At 38.4% G+C, this 23735-nt stretch overlaps 1 protein-coding gene across 1 annotated transcript; it reads right to left on the bottom strand.

The window, feature by feature from the left end:
- Positions 1 to 12205: 12205 nt before the first annotated feature.
- Positions 12206 to 14877, bottom strand: LOC149298596 (amino acid transporter heavy chain SLC3A2-like). The gene is made up of 6 exons (XM_089487332.1): positions 14445 to 14877; positions 13676 to 13849; positions 13338 to 13441; positions 13084 to 13155; positions 12930 to 12994; positions 12206 to 12407 (listed from the first exon to the last, which is right to left on the bottom strand). Exons 1-6 carry the CDS (start codon positions 14875 to 14877, stop codon positions 12206 to 12208), a joined length of 1050 nt encoding a protein of 349 aa, XP_089343458.1.
- Between the last annotated feature and the right edge of the window lie 8858 nt (positions 14878 to 23735).

Below are 23735 nucleotides of genomic sequence, written 5' to 3'. Positions count from 1 at the left end.
TATATATATATATATTTCTCTGTAAAGCAAATCATTATTGCTTTCCCTTTCCCCTTCCTTTCCAAAAGAAAGAAGGAAGGGGAAAAAAAGGTACAGAAACGGAAGAGAAAGCACAAGAGAGAAAGAGAGGGAGAAATGAGAAGGAAGAAGAGAAAAAGACAAGAGAGGGATAATTCCTCGATTATTTCCAATCTAAACTGGACACATTATACTATATATATTACGTATATATATCCCTTTTCTTACTCTTAATAAACTGTAATTATTATTGTGTTTCTTAATCTACAATGTAATATGATACTAATCTTTATTTTTCTATTTTTCTTTAATTTCTAGAATTCTCGTTGCTTCAAAAAAGTGCAGATCCTCTCTAGTGTATACCATTCAATTAGTTAAATTTGTTTTCTATATTTTACTCTCATCTTCTAAATATCTCTTAGGATCTAAAAAAACCAAAAAAAAACCCCCACAAACCCAGGATGCTGTATATCCACTGGGCATTAACCATCCACGGGAACAAGGAACTTATTTCCATACTATTTGACTAATAAGTCAATGTATAAGTCAAATGTATTTCCCTGTAATTATTGGTACATTTAGCAATATGGGAAAGTTGTGTCATTTTTACTTTATGTAATCCACCACAGAAGTACCTGAGGCAAGTATTATAAACTAGAAGCAGGAAGTACATTTAATGCCGGAAAGATAGGTAAAATACATTAGTTCTGTATTTATGAAAACCCCCACAAAGTTTTAAAATGTGATGTTATCACCATACATTCACTGCTTACCCAGGGGCAGATGCAGAGCCAACACAAACTAAAATACCCAGGCAGAGACACATTAAAATACCCAGACATGCATACATGCCCTGGGAGAGAGAGATTAACATACCTATACAAAAGTTATGGCGGTTAAAGGTGATGGAAAACCCTTGCACTTAAAATTAAGGGGGTAATAGAAGCATTATTAAACACTCATCTACAGACACCAGACAAGCCAGAAGGCTTGTTTTTTTCCCCTCAGAAATCTCATGGTGCTGCCACAAGGGATTCTGGGTAGGGGTATGCAAATAAGGTCAACAATAATCACCTTTTGCCCCTATATCCACTTTTTATACATGGAACCTTGAAAGTAATTGCCCGATATACAAGACAGCCGTTAGACAAAACTCGGAAAGAGGTGCAGTAGCCAGATCACCACTCATGGACAACTGTTTCGTCCTTCATGGGACTCGTCAGCATGATTTCATGATACTGGCTTATTACTTGAGGCTTGGGAGAGCATGAGAAATACCATTACAAAAGGTATTTGCATGCACCTACCCAGAATCCCTTGTGGTTGTGGCAGCACCAAGATTTCTGTAGATGAGTGTTTAATAATGCTTCTACTACCCCTTAATTTTAAGTGGAAGGGTTTTTCATCACCTTTACCCACCATAACATTTGTAATGGTATTTCTCATGCAGGCAGACACTAACATGCATACCCATGCAAAAAGACATAGCATACCATTAAGACCTACTGAAATATTAAAAAGTACAGGTCTCAATACTGATCCCTTAGGTACCCCACTAGTGACAAGCCCTTCCTCTAAATATGCACCATTAACTAAACAGTTCTGCCTCCCATAATTCAACTATTGCCTTATTCATTCAACTATTATGTCATCAAAACCCAAAGACTGCAATGTATGTATAAGTGTTCTATGTATAAGTCAAATGACTAGTATTTTTCAGTACCTGTCAGGGCTTTCTATTGACAAAATAATTATATATATATAAGTAAAAAGCAGCCTGGTCCTTAAAGGGGTTAAGGTCAGTATATATATATATATATATATATATATATATATATAAACCATCATTTAGTATGAGAAATATCTAAAGATGTGGGGGAAATTAGGAAAAAAGGAAAAATGTTGACAGTTTTAACCTATAAAAAAATATATATAACCAGTGCAAATGAAAAAGGATATTCAGTGAATTAAAATGTCACCGACAGGTAATAAATGTCTTTTTTTATTAATAATTTGTGTGTGGGGGGGTATTATTACTTTAGATTACCATTTATGTCACGCCCCATCCAGGCTGCGGAGATGCTTATCTCTAGTTTCCCCTGTCTGGCTACAGTTCCCTGTGCTCTGCTGTTTACGTCTCATACTTTGTTTCAGTCCTGCTCTTAGCCTTAGCTTCTGTTTCCTTTATAAGGTGTGCCCCACCCGTTTGGTATGGTTGTCAGCAGTCTAAAGGTATGCCCTTCTTGATTCTGTGTTTAGATTCAATGTTTAGTTTCAGTTTATAAGTAATTCAGTAGGCAGGGTTTAGCACTAGGACCCACAGTACTTTGGTGTAGTGGTGGGCTAAGCATACTATGGCCATAAGATGCGACTAAATCTCCAATTGTTATCATATAGTCCTAGGCTAGTCCTGTATTTATGTGTGTCAGTCTTATTATGTACCTTTTGCGGTTTTTTTTCCCTGAATCATCTGAGGATCTTGGTTCCTCTCTCCATGTCCCAGTTAAGATATCCTATGCTTGCTTAAAGGAGAAGCGTCTGCGGATCTCGGCTACATCCCTTGTGTTCCTTTCCTTGTTCCCTGTCCTTTTGTTGTGTCCTGTACCATGTATGTCTTGTCTGGCTATGTTTCTTACTCGGTCTCCCTGTTCTTTGCTTTGTCCCCTTTGCTTGCTATATTTCTGCTGTTACCCTACTTAACTTCCCTACTCCCAGCCATTTCTCTGTTGAGCTATGTCTCATGCCCTCTCCAGTGTGCCTGCAGGATATCACTTTGTTTTGTTCTGGACATCATCCGCTGCTATGTTAGGGCCCTGGGTATGTGGCCGCACAACCCTAGGTGCGCAACACTCGGGAGAGTGCAGTCGCCCTGCACCAGGCCCTGTCCAACTACACTACTGCGCAATATCTCCTCAATTCCTTCATTGGGCGTTCTGGGTCTTTACAGTCGTCTGTATGGACCCAGCGCCTGACAATTTTCCTCCCATTTTACCTCCCAAACAACTCTACAAACACATGCATGTGGGGTATCACTGTACTTGGGAGATGTTGCTGAAACGCATATTGGAGTCTTGTTTGACAGTGACATACACCAGGAGCTGTAAATCCATACCTGAAGTGCATTTTTTGTGATGAAAAAAACCCAGAAAATAAATTACTACCATAAACTTTGACAAAAGGTGGTATCAACTACCACCTTTTGTCAAACTTTATGGTAGTAATTTATTTTCTGTTTTTTTTTTAGTGCATGGAAAGAGTTAAAATACCAGCATTTGAAATACCTTGAGGTGTCTTTACGTTGGCCGGCTTTAAAGATACCCGAAATAGCACATGGGGCAGAACGACCAGATTTTGAAGAAAATTGGTTTTGAAATAGCAAAACGCTATTTGTACTTCTTGCCCAATAACTTGCATAAGAAAAGCAAAAAAAACCCCCATAAAAACGGTATTTCTAAACTCAAGACACATAGTAGAATCTATTTTGCAGGTTATTCATTATCTTTTTTGTATGAGTAAAAGATTTTTCAAATAAAAGTGAGTTGTTTTTTTTTACATGGAAATTAGATGATATGATCCAAAATGGGTGAAGAGAAAATTACAGCTAAACACGAGCAGCACAAAAGTGTTAAAACAGCCTCGGTCCCAAAGGGTACAAAAAGTAAAAAGCAGCCTGGTCCTTAAAGGGGTTAAGGTCAGTGCTGTTTTTTTTTTTAACTTTTTCAATTCTGATCCTCCATTGGAGCACAGTATTGACTGATATTTAGTCCCCACAAGCTTGTGGGAACAAGTATTTACCCTTGCAATGCCGCAATCGTGTCATACACAATCGCGGCATTGAAGGGGTCAACACTACGTGATCACTCTTAATGGAACGATAGGGCAGTGGGGAGGGTTGGGGCTGGTCTCCACACTCATGGAGACCGAAGAAACCTTGGCCCCTATTCCTGAAGCTGCCTCCAGCAGGAGTGATCAAAGGGCTTGTGGGGGCTCGTTTTGCTGTTGCTGGTCTGCCTTGACTTCCAGGGAGACCACCAGCAGCAGAGCCCTGTACAAAACATATTGAAGGGGTTAATGCTGCACTGTCACTCTCATAAGAGACAACCATACCCTACATCGCTGCATGGCGGGGACAATGAAAACAAGCCAGTATTCCAGCGAGCAGGGTCGTGACACTCACTCTCACACAATCACTCTTTCCTGCAGCGCCACTTCTTCTCTTACCTCCTCTTATTCTTCTGTCTTCTTTCTTTTCCGTTATCCAGGCCTCTCAGAGCGCTTTCTGAAAAGGGCTCTTTGGCGGAAGTAGTCCAAGAAGCCAGAATATTCCAGACGACTTTAAGTAGAAAGAGACCATAAACTACCTGCTTGCTAGTGTGCCATCAATAGTGCCCAAAAAAGTGCTTGCGCGTTACTAGCAGGAATAGTTAGATCAACTGACTGACACAGTGGAAAACTGTCTGATCCTTGCTTTCATGCTGTGTTGCAACACAAAATTGGCAAAATTTCCCAATAAAAACATTCTGATAAATAAAAGTAAACTATTGTATTGAGTGGCTAGTGTTGTAAACCACTTATCCACAACCTAGGTGAGCTACAATTGTGCTCAAAAGTTGGCATACCCTTGGAGAATTGGTAATATATGTACCGTTTTTAAATAAAACAGGCAAAACACGTTTCTTTTATTTCTTATGGGATTCATATTCAACTATAGGTTATAACAGAAATGCACAATCATAAAACAAAACATGGCAAACAAAGAAAAAAATGAAATGACCCCTGCTCAAATGTCTGCATACCCTTAGTTCTTAATACTGTGTATTGTCCCCTTTAGCATCAATGATAGAATGCAGTCTTTTGTAATAGTTGTTTCTGAGGCCTTAAATTTGTAAGATCAGTAGTATTTTCAAAATCAATGCCAACATTTCACAATTTCTGCCAGGGCATGCAAACTTTTGAGCACAACTGTAAATTATGTTTTCTGGCATGTAGCCAGAAGCTTATTTCAAAAATACTTCATCAGAGGAATTGGGAGTTTACTTTCCTCTTTCATTTCTATGAAATTGAATAATAGGTTCATGAGCTTTTAATTATTTTTGTATTCAGCACAGTTAAAAATACTGCATGGAGACTCGGACAAAGTTATTTTTACATTTTAGTGTAGGTTTTATTATGTAGTATTTTTGCCCCTTGCCCCTAAATAGCTAATTGGCCAATCATATGGCAGCAACAATGCATTTAGGCATGTAGTCGTAGTCAAGACAACTTGCTGAAGTTCAATCAGAATGGGAAAGAAAGGGGATTTAAGTGACTTTGAATATGGCATGGTTGTTGGTACCAGATGGGCTGGTCTGAGTATTTCAGAAACTGCTGATCTACTGGGATTTTCATGCATAACCATCTCTAGGGTTTACAGGGAATCGTCCAAAATAGAGAAAATATCCAGTGAGTGGCAGTTGTGTGGACAAAAATGCCTTGTTCATGTCAGAGGAGAATGGGCAGACTGGTTCAAGATGACAGAAAGGCAACAGTAACTCAAATAACCACTCGTACAACCAAGGTATGCAGAATACCATCTCTGAACACAAAGCACGTATAAACTTCAAGCAGATAGGCTACAGCAGCAGAAGACCACACTGGGTGCCACTCCTGTCAGCTAAGAACAGAAAACAGACTACAATTTGCACAGTTTTACCAAAATTGGACAATGGAAGACTTGAAGAACTTTGCCTAGTCTGATGAGTCTCGATTACAGCTGCAACATTCCGATGGCATGGTCAGAATTTGGCGTAAACAACAAAAGCATGGATCCACCCCGCCTTGTATTAAGAGTTCAGGCTGGTGGCGGTGTAATGGTGTGGGGGACATTTTCTTCGCACACTTTCGGCCCCTTAGTACCAATTGAGGATCGTTTAAACGCGGCAGTCTACCTGAGTATTGTTGCTGACCATGTCCATCCCTTTATGACCACAGTGTACCCATCTTCTGATTATCCTGCTGCAAATAGCTATGTCACAAAGCTCACATCATCTCAAACGGGTTTCTTGAACATGACAATGAGTTAGTTCACTGTACTCCAATGGCCTCCACAGTCACCAGATCTCAATCCAATAGAGCACCTTTGGGATGTGGAACGGGAGGTGCAGCTGACAAATCTACAGCAACTGCGCAATGACATGTCCTCCAGCACCTTGTAGAAAGTATGCCAGAAGAACGAAGGCACTTCTGAAAACAAAGGAGTTCTCTACAATTATCTAAAAAACTCTTTGAAGTGGACGTATGGTAAAGGGGACGTGCAAAACATTTTGGACAATGCTATGCTTCCAACTTTGTGGAAGGGCCTTTTCTATACCAGAATGACTGTGCCCCAGTGTATAAAGCAAGGTCAATAAAAACATGGTTATGAGTTTGGTGTGGAAGAACTTGACTGGTCCGCACAGAGTCCTAAACGCAACCCCATCAAACCACCTTTGGGATGAACTGGAGTCAGGCCTTCTCATCCAACATCAGTGCCTGACCTTACAAATGCGAAAAATTCCCACAGACACAATTCAAAATCTTGTTTAAAGCCTTCCCAGCAGAGTGGAAGCTGTTATACCTGCAAAGGGGAGACCAACCACATATTAATGTTTAGAAGCCCCTGTTGCTGTAATGGTCAGGTGTTCCTGCTAGCGCCATAATAAGCTCACGTCCGGTACTGTTCATGGTGGTTAACCCAATGTTAAAGTCTAATTCCCTCAGAAATCCCAAGTATTTTCAAGCACATATAGCAGACTATTTCAGGGATAATCTCACACCTGCCCTTTGTCTACTATATGGCAGGCTCATAAGGTTGCCTAAAGTGAGCCAGGCCCTCTCACCCAACATCAGTGCCTAATGTGGCAAATGCTTGACTAAAAGGGGCACACGTTCCCAGGTGTGTGTGCGTGTGTGTGTGACATCTGTCTCGACCAGCTAATCAATAATGAAAATTGTTAACAAACTAACTTTGATATCAAAGATAATCCGAGTAAACATAAAATGTAGCTTTCTATACAATGATTTTGTAGAAAGAAAAAAAGCTATTCGACCCTACCTGGGTAAAAAGTAATTGCCCCCTTGATTACCAAATCAACCACTAACTGAATCTAAACATCAATTAACCCCTTCGCGACCTTTGCCGGTTCAGGACCGTCATGACAAGAAGGTCACTAAATGACCTTTGACGGTCCTGAACCGTCAAAAAATTAAATAAGCTTAGAAAGTGATCAACGATCACTTTCGTCGCTTAAACGGCGTTACTGTAATGCCTCGATGTCGAGGCATTCAGTAACGGCGAGATCGGCATCGGGGGGCCATGTCTGGCCCCTCCCCGGGGCGTCAACAGCCGCCATACATTGTATGGCGGCGGACGCCTGTTTTAAAAGCGTTTAGGAGGCGATCAACGATCGCCTCCTAAACTTAAATGGTGTCACTGGAATGCCTCGATCAGGAGGCATCCAGCGACACCAAACACTTACCTTTGGATGGGCTGTGACCGCTCCAGAGAGCGGTCACAGCCGCAGCAGCCGGTGATCTTCGCCATCAGCAAGATGGCGGCGGCCCGGGAAAAAAAACAATAAAGAAGAAAGAGTTCGCTAGACGGTCTCCAGACCCTCTAGAGAACTCTGGCTCCACTTGCAGGTTGAATACAGGTACTGCATTTAACCAAGCAAGTCAATGGAACCCAGCTTTCTAATCACTATGTGATTAGTAAAATATTAAAAAAAAAAATGGAAATAAAATAAATAAAACAAATGTGCTAACATTTAAAAATTATGCAGTGATGTCACTTGATGAACCATCCAGTACCAGCAAAATGTGTAAAAAAAATATAAAAAAAGTATTAAAATAAAAAAATAGTTTATTATTGTGAGCAAGTGCTAAAAGTTCTCAAAAATCTCAACAAAGAGTTAAAATAAAAGCACTTCAAATACCCAAGGGGTGTCTAATATATAAAAAAAATGGCTGATGGGGTAAATTGGAGTGGCCAAGCTCAAAGATAGGGCATAGGTACAGACTGACCAAAATGGAGAAAAAAAAAAGCGCACTTCCCAAATGTGGCATTAAAAATCTCAAACAACCCGACAAACCCATGCATGTCGGGTATCACTACACTCAGGAGATGTTCCTGAACACACATTGGGGTGTTGTTTGACAGTGACATATACCAGAACCTGTATATCTATAACTAAAGTACAATTTGTGTGAAAAAAAAAAAAAAAAAAAAATGACTATTACAAAGTTTGACAAAGTGTAGTTCTATAATTGGTGCATGGAAAGGGTTAAAATAACAGCATTTGGAATACCCTGGGGTGTCTAGTTTTCAAAAATATATGGTTTGAATGGTTTAAATTGAGTTAACCGGCTTCAAAGATATTCCAAAGAGGAGATGGAGGCAGACTGACCAGATTTGTTAAAAAAAGATTTGGAAATCATAAAACGCTGCTTGTACTTATTGCCATATAACTTACAAAAAACAGCAAAAAAAAAATAGGGTATTTCTAAACTCAGGACAAGTAGTAGAATCTATTTAGCTAGTTTTTTTACTTGCTTTTTTAGGCGAGTAAAAGATTTTTCAAATAAAAGTCATAAAGTGTTTTTTTTTCAATTTTTCACCATGTTTTTTTAATAGTAAATAAGATGATACGATCGAAATTATAATAATAATGGTATCTGAAGAAAGCCCATCTTGTCCTGAACAAAACAATATATAACTTATGTGGGTACACTAAATGGGTGAGGAGAAAATTACAGCTGAACACAAGCACCACAAAAGTGTCAAAACAGCCTCGGTCCCACAGGGTACAAAATGAAAAATGAGCCCAGTCCTTAAGGGGTTAAATAGAGCTTGTCGTGCAAAGTGATGTAGGCTAAAGGGCCTTTAAAACCACCTCAAGATGCACTGATCTCAAGAATAGAGGAGAAAAAAAAAATAAAAATAAATTAAATCCATCAGTCTGGGAAGGTTAAAAAAAAAATAAAAAAAAAATAGATTTCTATGGCTCTGGGATAGTACCCTGCACGGGACTGTTTTCTTAATCCTGCTGAATTTGACCATTACCGCCCGCAACGTATGTGTTCCACTCCCGCCTGCGCCCACAACATACGTGTCCAATCCCGCAAGTATCATTCACAGTCATTCCCTTACGCAGATACTCATTCCCTCGATCACAGATACTTTTTCATACAAACTCCCCTACCCCCTTACCTGAACTGCAGATTTCCCACGCACTCCTGCAAGACTGCCTTCTCGTTTCTCGCACACAGCGTCCAGTCTCTTTTCCGGCCCAGGGGAAGCAGGAACGGAGTAGAGTCATGTGATGTAAACTCATACGACTGCGCTGGGTTTCTGGGCGGGACAAGAGACAATGTGTACGAGCAACGTGAAGGCAGCCTTGCAGGAGCTCGTGGGATTACTGGGACCTGCAGGTACATAGTCTGACCGCCCACAACACTGGAAAAACCGCCCCCACCAGCAAGTTTTTTAACGGATCCCACATCCCGATGCAGTCCTCTACTCTGGGACTCCATCGAACCATGGTGGTGATTGTCTGATGGTCTAGGGCTGCTATGCTGCTACAGGACCCCAATGATGTGAACCCATAACTGCAGCAGGGGCCCCATGTGGGCTCTTTCCTGGGCGTCAACACCCACCATACATATTATGGCAGCAGACAGGTTTTTTTTTTTTTTAAAAAGGGCTTAGGAGACCATCAATTTCAGGCACCAAGTTCCCCACCTTGCTGAATGTAAAACATAACCTATAAACTTAAATGCAGAGAACTGTTTTAAGACTTCTCAAAAATACGATTCGTGTTATAGGAGCAGCCTATTGGGACAGCCCAATCCTTCATTAAACTTGACCGTGCAAGCCAGGTTATATTAACCCAAGTAAAAACTCAACAGGACTGGATGTAGATTTATCACAGGAACTGACAGATGGGGGTTACTTGAGCCTGTGTTTAAAAGTAGGAATTAAAAACAAAAAAGGCCACTAGTTAAGATATTTATACTATCAAGTTAAGGTTTCTACAACAGCCAGGTCTACCCACGTACCCATGAAACTTGCACCAATGCAAGGAGCAATAAGGTAGATATGCCGGTTACCATGGTTGTGTGCGGTATTTTGTGGTGTGTTGTTACTCAGCCCCAATAAAACAAGCAAAATCAGAAATTCTTGTACGTGCAAATTTTATTTTAGTAGGAAGTTTCAATGTTAACCACGTAATTTTTGCCTCAACAATTTTCTACCTAGACACACAGAAGGGGGTAGCAGGGATTCTTTTATATTCATAGTTAATGTTTCTCATTGTATGCTAGGTAGTGTCACCATATAGAATGTGCAAGTTTTGCCTGTTTAAATACTGGTTAACCATTGTATGGATATTTAAGGAGCAAAGCTTCACCTGGAGCCAGCTTCAGTTTTCTTACTGACACATTGCTACCTTCCTGCCTCTGTGGGTTTGAACTCAGTACTACAGAGCACTGTTCAGGTACATCAGACTCTGTCAGCATAAGCTCTACCTCACTGTCTGGATCAAAGTTCAGTGCTGACACAAATCTTTCATTCTGGTCCCAACTACGCAGGAACGCCAGAGAATTCTCACTGATGTGCAGAAAGTAAAAATCTCCATGAAGTAGTGCTCGTTCTTTTCCACGTAGTTCACTCAGGCGCTTGTACCAGCTAAGCAATGAGGATGAGTCTTCCTCCTGGGCCTATGTATATACAAAACAAGCATTTGTCAGAAGACCTGTGTTGTATTTCAAATATTTGTAGCAAACAAACAAACAAAGTGCAGCAACCATCACATAGTGATTTCTCAACCCACTGCAAAAAAAAACAAGCATAGCTCGTTAGCTAGCGGCCAGTTACTTAACCTTTGAGTCAACAATACTTTTGTTGTCCTAGATACTATTTTTTGCTTTAGCAATCAGAAATTGAGGAAACTGCTAATAGTTACTTTTGTTAAGCCTGTTGCAAACTAGGGCAAAGGTTGTGTCTAATCAGGCTGGCTGAAACCGGATTACTCAAGGCTATAACAAGCCAGTCAGCTGAAGCAAAAAATAAAAAAAATAAATCAAGAGAATGAAAAGCATTCCCAAGTCTGGAATTCTAACTACAGCAATAATTAAAGTCCAAGACATTAAATCAGCTTGCATGCAGAATGTGTAAGAGTACTTATACACTAGTATTGGTGGTAGAAAAACACTTTATCAGAAAGTATTTCTTACAACCTGTAATCGGGATCAAATGTTATGCAGATTTAGGATTTTACTCCCCTCCAATATTTAAATGTAAATAGATATTTCTCAAAGTAACTCTGTTCTGCCCCAGTGTGTCTAGAGAGGAAAATAAAATACATCTCTTGCCATGGCATGCCTTCCACTAGGTTATGATTGGACCCAACTCATAGATCTAAATCACTTTATATTGCCACCGACTTTTGGATGGGGGAACTTTCAATGCTTACCTTAAAGGTCACATTCATGTTTATAACGGACAGTCGTGCGAGTGGATGAGTGGAGAATCCATAATTTGTAGAATCATCCCATTGCATATAAGGGCCCTGAGAATGGGCAGGCTGGTTAAATAAATAAATAAATAAATAAATACAAACCTCAAACACTGTACAGCACATAGGCCAATTTTGGAATTCATAATAAAAAAAAAGATAAAAATAAAAAAATAGAATCAACAGTAGACAAAGTTACCTGTCCAGGAAGATCTTTGAGTCCAATTTCATCCCCATACTGAGTGACTGGGGTCCCCTTTAATGTGAACAACAGAAGCTGGTATACATGCAGCAACTTTTCTTGTATCAGAGAGGCCATGTGACCCACTCGTGGCCCACCAATCTGAAATAAAATGGTTTAAAAAAAATATATATATATATAAAAATATATGAATTCTTACAGCCTCCATAAACTTGCTATTGACTTGCAGAAAATTGTGAGCTTTGGTTCAGTCACAGCCAGAAAGTTGTTGGCTTCCCTTGTCCTAGACAAAAACTCATATCTAGTCTCTAGGATTTGTGTCCCCCCCCCCCCCCCAGATATTTTAGTGAACTTTTGTTAATGCAGCAAAATGTAATAACAACATTCAAAATAATCTCCAATAAGAGAATGCAGGTCAAACCAAATTCAAACTTAATTATAGGTCACTCATCAACTACATATTGGGGATCCTTACCGCCCAACTATTCCACTGATCGTCTGCATTCATCATATATTGGTTGATACGATCTCCCAGAGAGCCTTGGCTAGTGTTTGCTTCAACAAAGTAGCGAGAGGCGAGCAAGCCCACTGCTGTCTCATTGAAGAGGTTCAACACACTGTTGTAGTTGGGCTCATCTGTGGATGCCAGCAAAACCCTAGAGAACACATAAGGGAATTACTAATTTCCGAGCACAGAGGCATGGGCAGAAGAGGGCATTGCCAGGAGTGTTTGCAGGATAGGTGCAGTTTTAATTCCCTTGCATCACTATTTATTATGAATGGCAAACCCTAGCAAATTTCTCTAGTATAAAGGACTGGCCCCACATAATGCAATGCGTGAGGAGGCTATAAAGAAATACAACTGGGACAGGCCAAATCAAGCACTCCCTGCAGCAGAAGCTCGCGGGGGTTGGATGTTCATGAAGGTCTAGTAACATCAAGAAGTTAAAATACAACGTTCCTTTAACCACTCCATGTTTTAGTGAACAGAAGCCAAAATTTACATTAGTTATCCACAACATGGGCTGCGAGTACCCATTTGGGGCATGTAGTCAGATGACCATCACAAGGCCTACTGGCAGAAAGTTTAGACATGAGCTATAAAAGGCCTAAATACAGGCGTCAGAGCAACTGAAAACATTAAAGAGGTTGTATGATAACCAGCCACATGTATTTACCTGGCTTTCCCTTGTTTGCTGTGATTAGCAGTAATGTTTTTGAATTCAGCAAGAAGATCTGTAGGCTACAAAATAAGAGAAAGGGTTTTTAAAATGACACCCAAATGAAAACCAAGTTAAATGGGAGTTGTCAAGTGGCAGACATATTACTTACATTTTCTAGTTTTTCAATGCCACTTAAATATATGCCAGCAGCACCCTGTTCCAGCCAAAAATCCATAGCTTCCTACAAGCAAAGAGGCAGTAGCAGTTATGCTTTTACATCCGCTTTGAATAATTAGCTCAAATATCCATGTACTGCTGTTTGTTGGTGTTCAGATTTACACAGGGAATAACCACATTTTATAGCTCCATAACAAGTGTCGCATTGCAAAACTGGTTAACATTACAAGTTAAATCTTGCTTTACCTTGACTTTTTTCTGGAGGTCCCCATCTGTAGCACTTTCAGCCTGACTAAACCAAACATTGTCACCCTGGTAGTTCGGTGTGAGATCTAAAATGATCTCAATACCTGAAAGAAAATGAGGTTTAATCTTCTACCATACTGCCCACCTAGTGAATGACAACGTGACTTTCAATCAACCAAACCATTCAACAATCGTGGCCCAGCTCATTTAAGAATACAATTTATATCCTTCATTCAAACTTTGGGTTTGGGAGAAGGCTGGAGATTGCAAACAAATAGCTGTCAGACTTTTTAACAAAGCCTGCATGAAAGTGATCGGTGGAGTCACGCTATACTCACTTTTCTTGTGGGCCGCTTCAAGTAGTTGGCTGAAGTGTTCTTTGGTCCCATACTTGGGATCAATTTCAGTAAGATGAGTGTCTGCAAGACTGTCTTCTTTGGTGACGTGTAAAGGACCAACAACGAGACCCTTTACCTTTAGAGAGCTAAGAGAATCTAGACGCTGCTCAATTCCTGGAAATAGAGAAATATTATTGCCAACACCATAGTTCATATACAAACCTTCAAACAGATACACTAAATAAGCCTTCTGGTTTAGCATTGGGCATACCTTTAAAAAAAAAACCCAATAAAAAAAAAAGCTGGCATACAGAGACAAGGTAATCCAAAATATTAATCATATCAAATTCGTAATTAATACATATTCAATACATATACATTCATTATCTAGTTGACAAGATTTCTGTAACACTTCAATGTTTGACGCTGCTCAAAACTACAGAAAAAATTGCCCTCGGTCAGTATTCGACTTAAGTTTTTAAACTTTAGACATGTTAAGACCGATATAGCTTCCTGTGTGTGATGCAACGTCTGATGCAATCCTGTCTTGCTGTGTCACGCTCGTGAGCAGCCAGCAGGGTCTAGTCTCGTAAGCAGTGCTCGGAGATGGTCTGAACCAGCAACGTTAATTCTGCTACTGGTGGACAGTGGGAATTGTCCCTGTCAGTTACATTCTCCTAAGTATCCACTCAGTTTCCAGTCTATTTTGCCACGCAAAATAACCACATCTGACCCCATCCTGGTAAGCAGCCCCATTTCCACTGCTCACCTTTAATGTCGCCGACTGCATCCTCGTTGGAATCTTGGAAGGTCTCGGGGTTCCCGATCAGGTAAAGAGGGCCTTTGTTCCACCACTGCATCTCCGGCAAGGGTCGGCACCGGGGAGCCTGAACAATAATGACCACGGCTCCTGCCAGCATCCCAATCCAGCCCACCCAGAACAATATGAGAAGGATCCAACGGACCCTCACCCAACCAGGAGTGCCAGCCACTTTCAGAAGTTCCTCTTTAGAGAGGCCTGTGAATTTCTGGCTATTGTCGGTGCCCAGATCACCATCAGCCTCCAGTTTCACTTTGACTACCCCATTCTTCTCTCCCCCTGCAGCAATCAAGTCTCCTGCCCCAGCGGCCATTGGGACCTTCTCCTGGTCGAGCTCGTTCAGCTCGACATCCTTCATATCGAGAGCAGTGTCTTGTGTCATGTCTACGAATAAATAAAATACATTTAACAACATGTGACGCTTGTCCACGATCAGTGTCCATGTTAATCTCATCCCGGTTTAAACGACAATAATGTCGCACAGATGTACCTTCTTTCGGTGTGCTTTATGTTATAGCTACCACAGCTCACAAGCGCAGTGATATATGTTTCCGCCGCTCCACTTCCTCCACCACAGCCGGCTATCGATGAGTTAACCGTAAGCGGTTTAGTCACCTTCTTTATATAAGCAATTGGCCCCTCCCACAGGACCGCCTCACTTTTCTCTTACGGAGGAAATGATGAGATCCATGTGTTACATAAAAAGTTTGAAAAAAAACCTTAAGGTGTTTATATTATATATAAAATAACGACTGTCCAAATTAGCAAACATAATGAAATATTTAAACAAATAGAGCCGTTCCCATCATTCGGTGCTTGTGTTTATTGTTTTAAATGACCTTCTTTTGAGATGACCAATACCACTCTTGCAAACATGTCATGGAGGGCATATCAAATTCTGAAGGTGCTTGATATGTTCATAACAAAGTGCTTGCTGTGTTACACTCAGTGGTATGTTTACCACCACACGCCTCTGGTCAACGTCCCAGGTACAACAAAAGGCAACGCAAGCATTTAAGAAACCGAGCACCAGGATATGAGACCGTATCCCGCCGTGCTATGGGGCTCAGCACCTAGTAAACCGGCGTAAAAAAGGCCAGCTGGGAAGAGCTCCCTTGCAGCTAACCTATTTTGCTTCAGGACACAGAGAGGAGGGGGGTCTTGCTCACCGAGAGCGTGGTTATTATTGTTCAGGCTCCCGTTTTTGTGTACCAGGAGGACGGCCACCACCCTTGTGCAGTCGTCCTAGGCGGGATATGTCACTAATTACACTAAAAAAAATGCACCACACGTATAACAATTTAGAGCCACCGACACGTACTTTAAAACTGAATTGGTGTCAGGTTATACCATTCCAGTAAAGCTCCCAAACAATAGGAAATACATAAATCGAAGTATAGCAAAACTTTGAACGCTGGCGCAGCCCCTAGAGGGGAACCTAAAGGGTTAAACGGCGTCTGATGACTGGACTGTCCCTGTAACGTTTTTTTAATAATCAAATAATATAGTTACATTTTCGTGTAATCTTTTCTCTAAGACCACCTGCATAAATCAGTGTATTTTTTTAAATGGCATACCTTAGACGAATACACAGTACAGTTAATGGAAATACATTCCAGGTTAAAAGAGAGGGTTTCACTAATGCTTTTTTTTTTTTGCAGTGTTAGCCATATCGCTATAACCGAATCTACATAAACATGTTTAGGATTATTTCCTCTTGGCACATTTAGCCGGTAGACATTTGCTAGAATACGCCTAAACAGGCTTGGGTAGGTTTTGTTTTCGACTTAAATTGCGTAAATGGGGTCTGTAACCCATGCATGAACATAGCACCAAACTGCAAGTAGCCAAGTACACCTCAAAACAGCAGGATATGTATATTAGTATATCTGGTATTTGTGGTCTCACCCTTAGGTTGACCACACAAATACCGGTAATCATAGGGTAGAACAGTCCACTGTCTGGTCTTTCCGGCGCTCAGATGGTTAAAGGTTGCTCTTGGGGCACTGTAGCAAGGACATGTTTCAATCTAAGACGTGTGCAATAGTCTGCAGCAATAAACACCTAGCAGTCCGCTTCTTAGAATTCAGTATCAGGCTCTAATGTGCTATAAACAGAGCGGGACGTTTGGAGAAGAGGATGTTGGCGCAAACAGCTGTGGGGGGGTTGTTCAAGAAGCTTCTGATGTATAAAAATACCAATCGCCTATCGCGATCACAAGAATCTCCCGCAGCCGAGTTATATTTTACATCCAGGAATTCATATCACATCAGAGGAAAGGGCAATACACAGGAAGCTTTCCACGGTCCTGTTGTGTTCCGAGTATTCCTACCATTATAAAAGAATACAAACAATATCGGTATTTGAAAGAGCTTCTAACAATAAAAATTATATATTTAAGGATCAGTAAATCAAAGGTAAACACTAGAATACGTCAAATAGTGGTAAAAAACCGCTAAGGATGGATATCACATCCAGATGATATAGAAAACAAAATATCGTCTCTTTTCTGTGCTCCTAACCCCCTATTAAACCCGTTTTCTTGCTCCTTGGTTACGCCCTTAGTTTTGGAGTCAGCAACTACCGGTGTTTCCTCCCTCTTACTCTGCCTTATTTTCCATTCGCTTCCAGCCGTTTACTGCTTCTCACAGCCCGTGTATTAAACGAAAGACACAAAATGGCCGGCGTTTCCCCGAACTAAAATGGTTGCCGCAGGTTTAGAATTTCGTTATTAGGGTTTACCTGTTATCCATAATAGTGTGTTGATGTTGTTGATAAATAACCTATTTATTTACCCGATCCGAGGTTATTCTGATGAATAATTATTTATACGGAATTGTATATGTTAATCCAAAATGATGTGGGGACGTACTAAACAGCATATTGGGCTGAAATGCTCAACACTATCACTTGGCGTCAGTACATTTTGGGACGTACTAAACAGCATATTGGGGATGATGGGATGATTGGCTCCAATGTTCAGCACTATCAATAGGTGTCAGTATACTTTTTACACTCATGGTAAATCAAAGTATGTTCTTTTTGGTAGTTCTTGATACTAAATTGCAACGAATACATTGCAAAAAGAAGCTGCAAATGTTTAACTATTTACTTGCTGAAATATATGCAGTTTTATAACGGAATCATGGTAAATTCTATAGAAATAATAGAAACATTTTAAGTAATCAACATATTGATATAATATGGTACATGTATGTGCAAACACCATATTTTACCTGTTTTGATTGGCACAATATGGGAATATATATTTTTACATGGGGATTATGGGTGGAATATTATAGTTACACATGCTAAGGAACATATTTGACCCATTTCTGATAAGAATATGGGTATAATTATTTTTTTACATGGGGAATATGGGTGGAATATTATAGTTACACATGCTAAGGAACATATTTGACCCATTTCTGATAAGAATATGGGTATAATTTTTTTACATGGGGATTATGGGTGGAATATTATAGTTACACATGCTAAGGAACACATTTGACCTGTTTTTGATAAGAATATGGCTATAAATATTTTTTTACATGGGGATTATGGGTGGAATATTATAGTTTCACATGCCAAGGAACACATTTGACCCATTTCTGATAAGAATATGGGTGTACTCATTTTTTTACATGGGGATAATGGGTGGAATATTATAGTTACACATGCTAAGGAACACATTTGACCCATTTCTGATAAGAATATGGGTGTACTCATTTTTTTACATGGGGATTATGGGTGGAATATCATGGTTACAAATGCCAAAGAACACATTTGACCTGCTTCTGATAAGAATATGGGAATTTTATTATTTTTACATGGGGATTGTGGGTGGACTATTATAGTTACACATGCTAATTAACATATTTGACCTGTTTTTGATAAGAATATGGGTATACTCATTTTTTACACGGGGATTATGGGTGGAATATCATAGTTACACATGCTAAATAACACATTTGACCTGTTTCTGATAAGAACATGGCTATAAATTTTTATATATGGGTATTATGGATGGAATAGTATGGTTACACATGTTTAGTACCTTATTTAACAAGTTTCTGTTAAGAATATGGCTATAATTATTTTCTACATGGGGCTTTTGGGTGCAATATCAAGGTTACACATGCCATGGAACATAATTGACCTGTTTCTGATAAGAATATGGGTAAAATCATTTTTCTACATTGGGATTATGGGTGGAATATTATGGTTACACATGGCTAGTGATGTATTTCACTTGTTTCTGGTAAGAAAATGGGTATAAATGTTTTTCTACATGGGGATTATGGGTGAAATGTCATGGTTACACACCCTTAGTAACATATTCGACCCATTTCTGATAAGAATGTTGGTATATTTTTTCTACATAGGGATTATGGGAGGAATAGAATGATCAAAGGGACACATTTGACCTGTTTCTGATAGGAATATAGTTATAGATATATAATATGCTACTTAGCATGTGTAACTATAATATTCCACCCATAATCCCCCCCGTAAAAAATAATTATACCCATATTCTTATCAGAAACAGGTGAAATACGTTCCTTAGCATGTGTAACTATAATATTCCACCCATAATCCCCATGTAAAAAATATTATACCCATATTCTTATCAGAAATGGGTCAAATGTGTTAGTTAGCATGTGTAACCATGATATTCCACCCATAATCCCCATGTAAAAATAATAATACTCCCATATTCCTATCAGAAAAAGGTCAAATTTGTTCCTTGGCATCTGTAACCATGATATTCCACCCATAATCCCCATGTAAAAAAAATATTTATAGCCATATTCTTTTAGAAAAAGGTCAAATGTGTTACTTAGCATGTGTAACTATAATATTCCTCCCATAATCCCCATGTAAAAAAATGAGTACACCCATATTCTTATCAGAAATAGATCAAATGTGTTCCTTAGCATGTGTAACTATAATATTCCACCCACAATCCCCATGTAAAAAAAATATTTATAGCCATATTCTTATCAGAAACAGGTCCAATATGTTCCTTAGTATGTGTAGCCATGATATTCCACCCATAATCCCCATGTAAAAAAATATTATACCCATATTCTCATCAGAAATGGGTGAAATGTCTTCCTCGGCATCTGTAACCATGATATTCCACCCATAACCCCCCATGTAAAAAATAATTATACCCATATTCTTATCAGAAACAGGTCAAATATGTTACTTAGCATGTGTAACTATAATATTCCACCCATATTCCCCATGTAAAAAAATATTTATAGCCATATTCTTATCAAAAAAAGGTCAAATATGTTCCTTAGCATGTGTAACTATAATATTCCACCCATATTCCCCATGTAAAAAAATATTTATAGCCATATTCTTCTCAAAAACAGGTCAAATATGTTTCTTAGCATGTGTAACTATAATATTCCACCCATAATCCCCATATAAAAATAATAATACTCCCATATTCCTTTCAGAAAAAGGTCAAATTTGTTATTTAGCATGTGTAACTATAATATTCCACCCATATTCCCCATGTAAAAAATATTTATAGCCATATTCTTATCAGAAATGGGTCAAATATGTTCCTTAGCATGTGTAACTATAATATTCCACCCATAATCCCCATATAAAAATAATAATACTCCCGTATTCCTTTCAGAAAAAGGTCAAATTTGTTCCTTGGCATCTGTAACCATGATATTCAACCCATAATCCCCATGTAAAAATAATAATATTCCCATATTCTTATCAGAAATGGGTCAAATGTGTTCCTTGGCATGTTAAACTATAATATTCTACCCATAATCCCAATATAAAAATAATAATACTCCCATATTCTTATCAGAAATGGGTCAAATGTGTTCCTTGGCATGTGAAACTATAATATTCCACCCATAATCCCCATGTAAAAATAATAATACTCCCATATTTTTATCAGAAATGGGTCAAATATGTTCCTTAGCATGTGTAACTACAATATTCCACCCATAATCCCCATGTAAAAATAATAATATTCCCATATTTTTATCAGAAATGTGTCAAATGTGTTCCTTGGCATGTGAAACTATAATATTCCACCCATAATCCCCATGTGAAAAAATGGAGTATACCCATATTCTTATCAGAAATGTGTCAAATGTGTTCCTTAGCATGTGTAACTATAATATTCCACCCATAATCCCCATGTAAAAAATTATACTCATATTCTTATCAGAAATGTGTCAAATATGTTCCTTAGCATCTGTAACCATGATATTCAACCCATAATCCCCATGTAAAAATAATAATATTCCCATAGTTTTATCAGAAATGGGTCAAATGTGTTCCTTGGCATGTGAAACTATAATCTTCCACCCATAATCCCCATATAAAAAAAAATACTCCCATATTCTTATCAGAAATGGGTCAAATGTTCCTTAGCATGTGTAACTATAATATTCCACCCATATTCCCCATGTAAAAAAATTATTATACCCATATTCTTATCAGAAACAGGTCAAATGTGTTCCTTAGCATGTGTAATTATAATATTCCACCCATAATCCCCATGTAAAAAATTTTTTAGAGCCATATTCTTATCAAAAACAGGTCAAATGTGTTCCTTAGCATGTATAACTATAATATTCCACCCATAATCCCCATGTAAAAAAATGAGTATACCCATATTCTTATCCGAAATGGGTCAAATATGTTCCTTAGCATGTGTAACTATAATATTCCACCCATAATCCCCATGTAAAAATAATAATATTCCCATATTCTTATCAGAAATGGGTCAAATGTGTTCCTTAGCATGTGAAACTATAATACTCCACCTATAATCCCCATATAAAAATATATATTCCCATATTGTGCCAATCAAAACAGGTAAAATATGGTGTTTGCACATACATGTACCATATTATATCAATATGTTGATTACTTAAAATGTTTCTATTATTTCTATATAATTTACCATGATTCCGTTATAAAACTGTATATATTTCAGCAAGTAAACATTTGCAGCTTCTTTTTGCAATGTATTCGTTGCAACTCAGTATCAAGAACTACCTAAATGGTTACAGATGCTAAGGAAAACATTTGACCTGTTTCTGATAAGAATATGGGAATATTATAATTTTTACATGGTGATTATGGGTGGAATATTATAGTTACACATGCTAAGGAACATATTTGACATGTTTCTGATAAGAACATGGCTATAAATATTTTTTTACATGGGGATTATGGGTGAAATATTGTAGTTTCACATGCTAAGTAATACATTTGACCTGTTTCTGATAAGAATATGAGAGTATTATTATCTTTACATGGGGATTATGGGTGGAATATTATAGTTACACATGCTAAGTAACATATTTGACCTGTTTCTAATAATAATAATAATATGGGTATAATATTTTTTGCATGGGGATTATGGGTGGAATATCATGGTTACAGATGCCAAGGAACACATTTGACCCATTTCTGATAAGAATTTGGGTATACTCTTTTTTTTTTTTGCATGGGGATTATGGGTGGAATATCATGGTTACAGATGCTAAGGAACACATTTGACCTGTTTCTGATAAGAATATGGGAATATTTTTTTACATGGGGATTATGGGTGGAATATTATAGTTACACATGCTAAGGAACACATTTGACCTGTTTCTGATAAAAATATAGGAATATTATTTTTACATTGGGATTATGGGTGGAATACTAGGGGTGTATAACATGACATTTCACCCATAATCCCCATGTAGAAAAACATTTATACCCATTTTCTTAACAGAAATAGAGCAAATATGTTACATGGCACGTGCAATCATATCATTCTATCCATAATAGATATGAAAACGTTTAATCATACCCATTTTCTTATCAGAAACAAGTGAAATACATTACTAGGCATGTGTAACCATAATATTCCACCCATAATCCCCATGTAGAAAAATGAGTTTACTCATATTCTTATCAGAAAGAGGTCAATTATGTTCCTTGGCATGTGTAACCTTGATATTACACCCATAATCCCCATGTAGAAAAATAATTATAGCCATATTCTTAACAGAAACTTGTTGAATAAGGTACTAAGCATGTGTAACCATAATATTCCACCCATAATCCCCATATATAAAAATTATTTATAGCCATATTCTTATCAGAAACAGGTCAAATGTGTTCTTTAGCATGTGTAACTATAATATTCCACCCAAAATCCCATCGTAAAAAATGATTATACACATATTCTTATCAGAAACAAGTCAAATATGTTCCATAGCATGTGTAATTACAATATTCCACCCATAATCCCCATGTAAAAAATATATTATACCCATATTCTTATCAGAAACAGGTCAAATGTATTCCTTAGCATGTGTAACTATAATATAATATTCCACCCATAATCCCAATGTAAAAATAATAATATTCCTATTAGACTTGCGCATTTGTCTTCGGGCGAACATGAAAACGAGCACGAAGAGGCCGTTTTTTTGTTCGTTTCCGAAGACACGCCGAAGAGAATACAGTGCCGGCAAAACGTAGACGAAGACTCACAACCACGAAGAATCGAAGATTCTTCGTGATCGTCTTCGTTTTTGCCGCGCAGTCGCCAAAATTTCAAATTTCCAATCCAGATTTCCAATCAACTCACTCTTGTGACGTCACGCTAAGGGTCTCGTCCAATGCTTGTGCTGCTGTTTTATGAATTCTGAAGGCGCCTTTATAAAACCAGAGCTTGCCTGAGAGATCCATTCATTTTTCACTGTGACCGCTTTGGCAACACTGCTGTGCTGCATCCGAGCGTTACAGAGAGATTGTTCTGTTCTGTGTGAGACTGGTAAGCCTTAGCCTGCCATTTCTCACAGTGTACTTCATCCTCACTTCAGTGCTACTTAATATAATTAATAATAATAATTTGATTAACTAAAAATTTTTTTTATTTAATTTGTCATCAACTGTAGTGTAAGTGCTGTTGAGTTGACAGTGCACCCAGTGTCTCAGTGGCACTGGGGTGCCCTTGCCCTGGGCTGGCACTAGTGCCTACTGCCTGTCCTGCTTAAATAAATTAAATAGAATTTATAAATAATAATTTAATAGAATCTATAATTTAATAGGTCATTATATTTTACACACATATATATATATATATATATATACTATAGTATACTAGTGTAGAGTGTACTGTAGACATTCATCTACTAGTGTCTAATTTAAAATCAGTAATATTAATAATTATAAAATTATATATATATT

This window comes from Sceloporus occidentalis, unplaced genomic scaffold, assembly GCF_023333645.1.
Source record: "Sceloporus occidentalis isolate IW3139 unplaced genomic scaffold, rSceOcc1.0.p SCAF_32, whole genome shotgun sequence".
Taxonomy (NCBI): domain Eukaryota; kingdom Metazoa; phylum Chordata; class Lepidosauria; order Squamata; family Phrynosomatidae; genus Sceloporus; species Sceloporus occidentalis.
This window is presented reverse-complemented; position numbering and strand designations above follow the sequence as displayed.

What these genes read in the sequence shown, in the direction of transcription:
- LOC149298596 (XM_089487332.1), bottom strand. Translation starts at nt 14,877, where the DNA reads ATGACACAAGACACTGCTCTCGATATGAAGGATGTCGAGCTGAACGAG. An exon ending in TGAAGCGGCCCACAAGAAAA is followed by an intron (nt 13,442 to 13,675) that starts GTGAGTATAGCG and finishes ATTTTCTTTCAG; the next exon opens with GTATTGAGATCATTTTAGAT. An exon ending in GCATTGAAAAACTAGAAAAT is followed by an intron (nt 12,995 to 13,083) that starts GTAAGTAATATG and finishes CTTATTTTGTAG; the next exon opens with CCTACAGATCTTCTTGCTGA.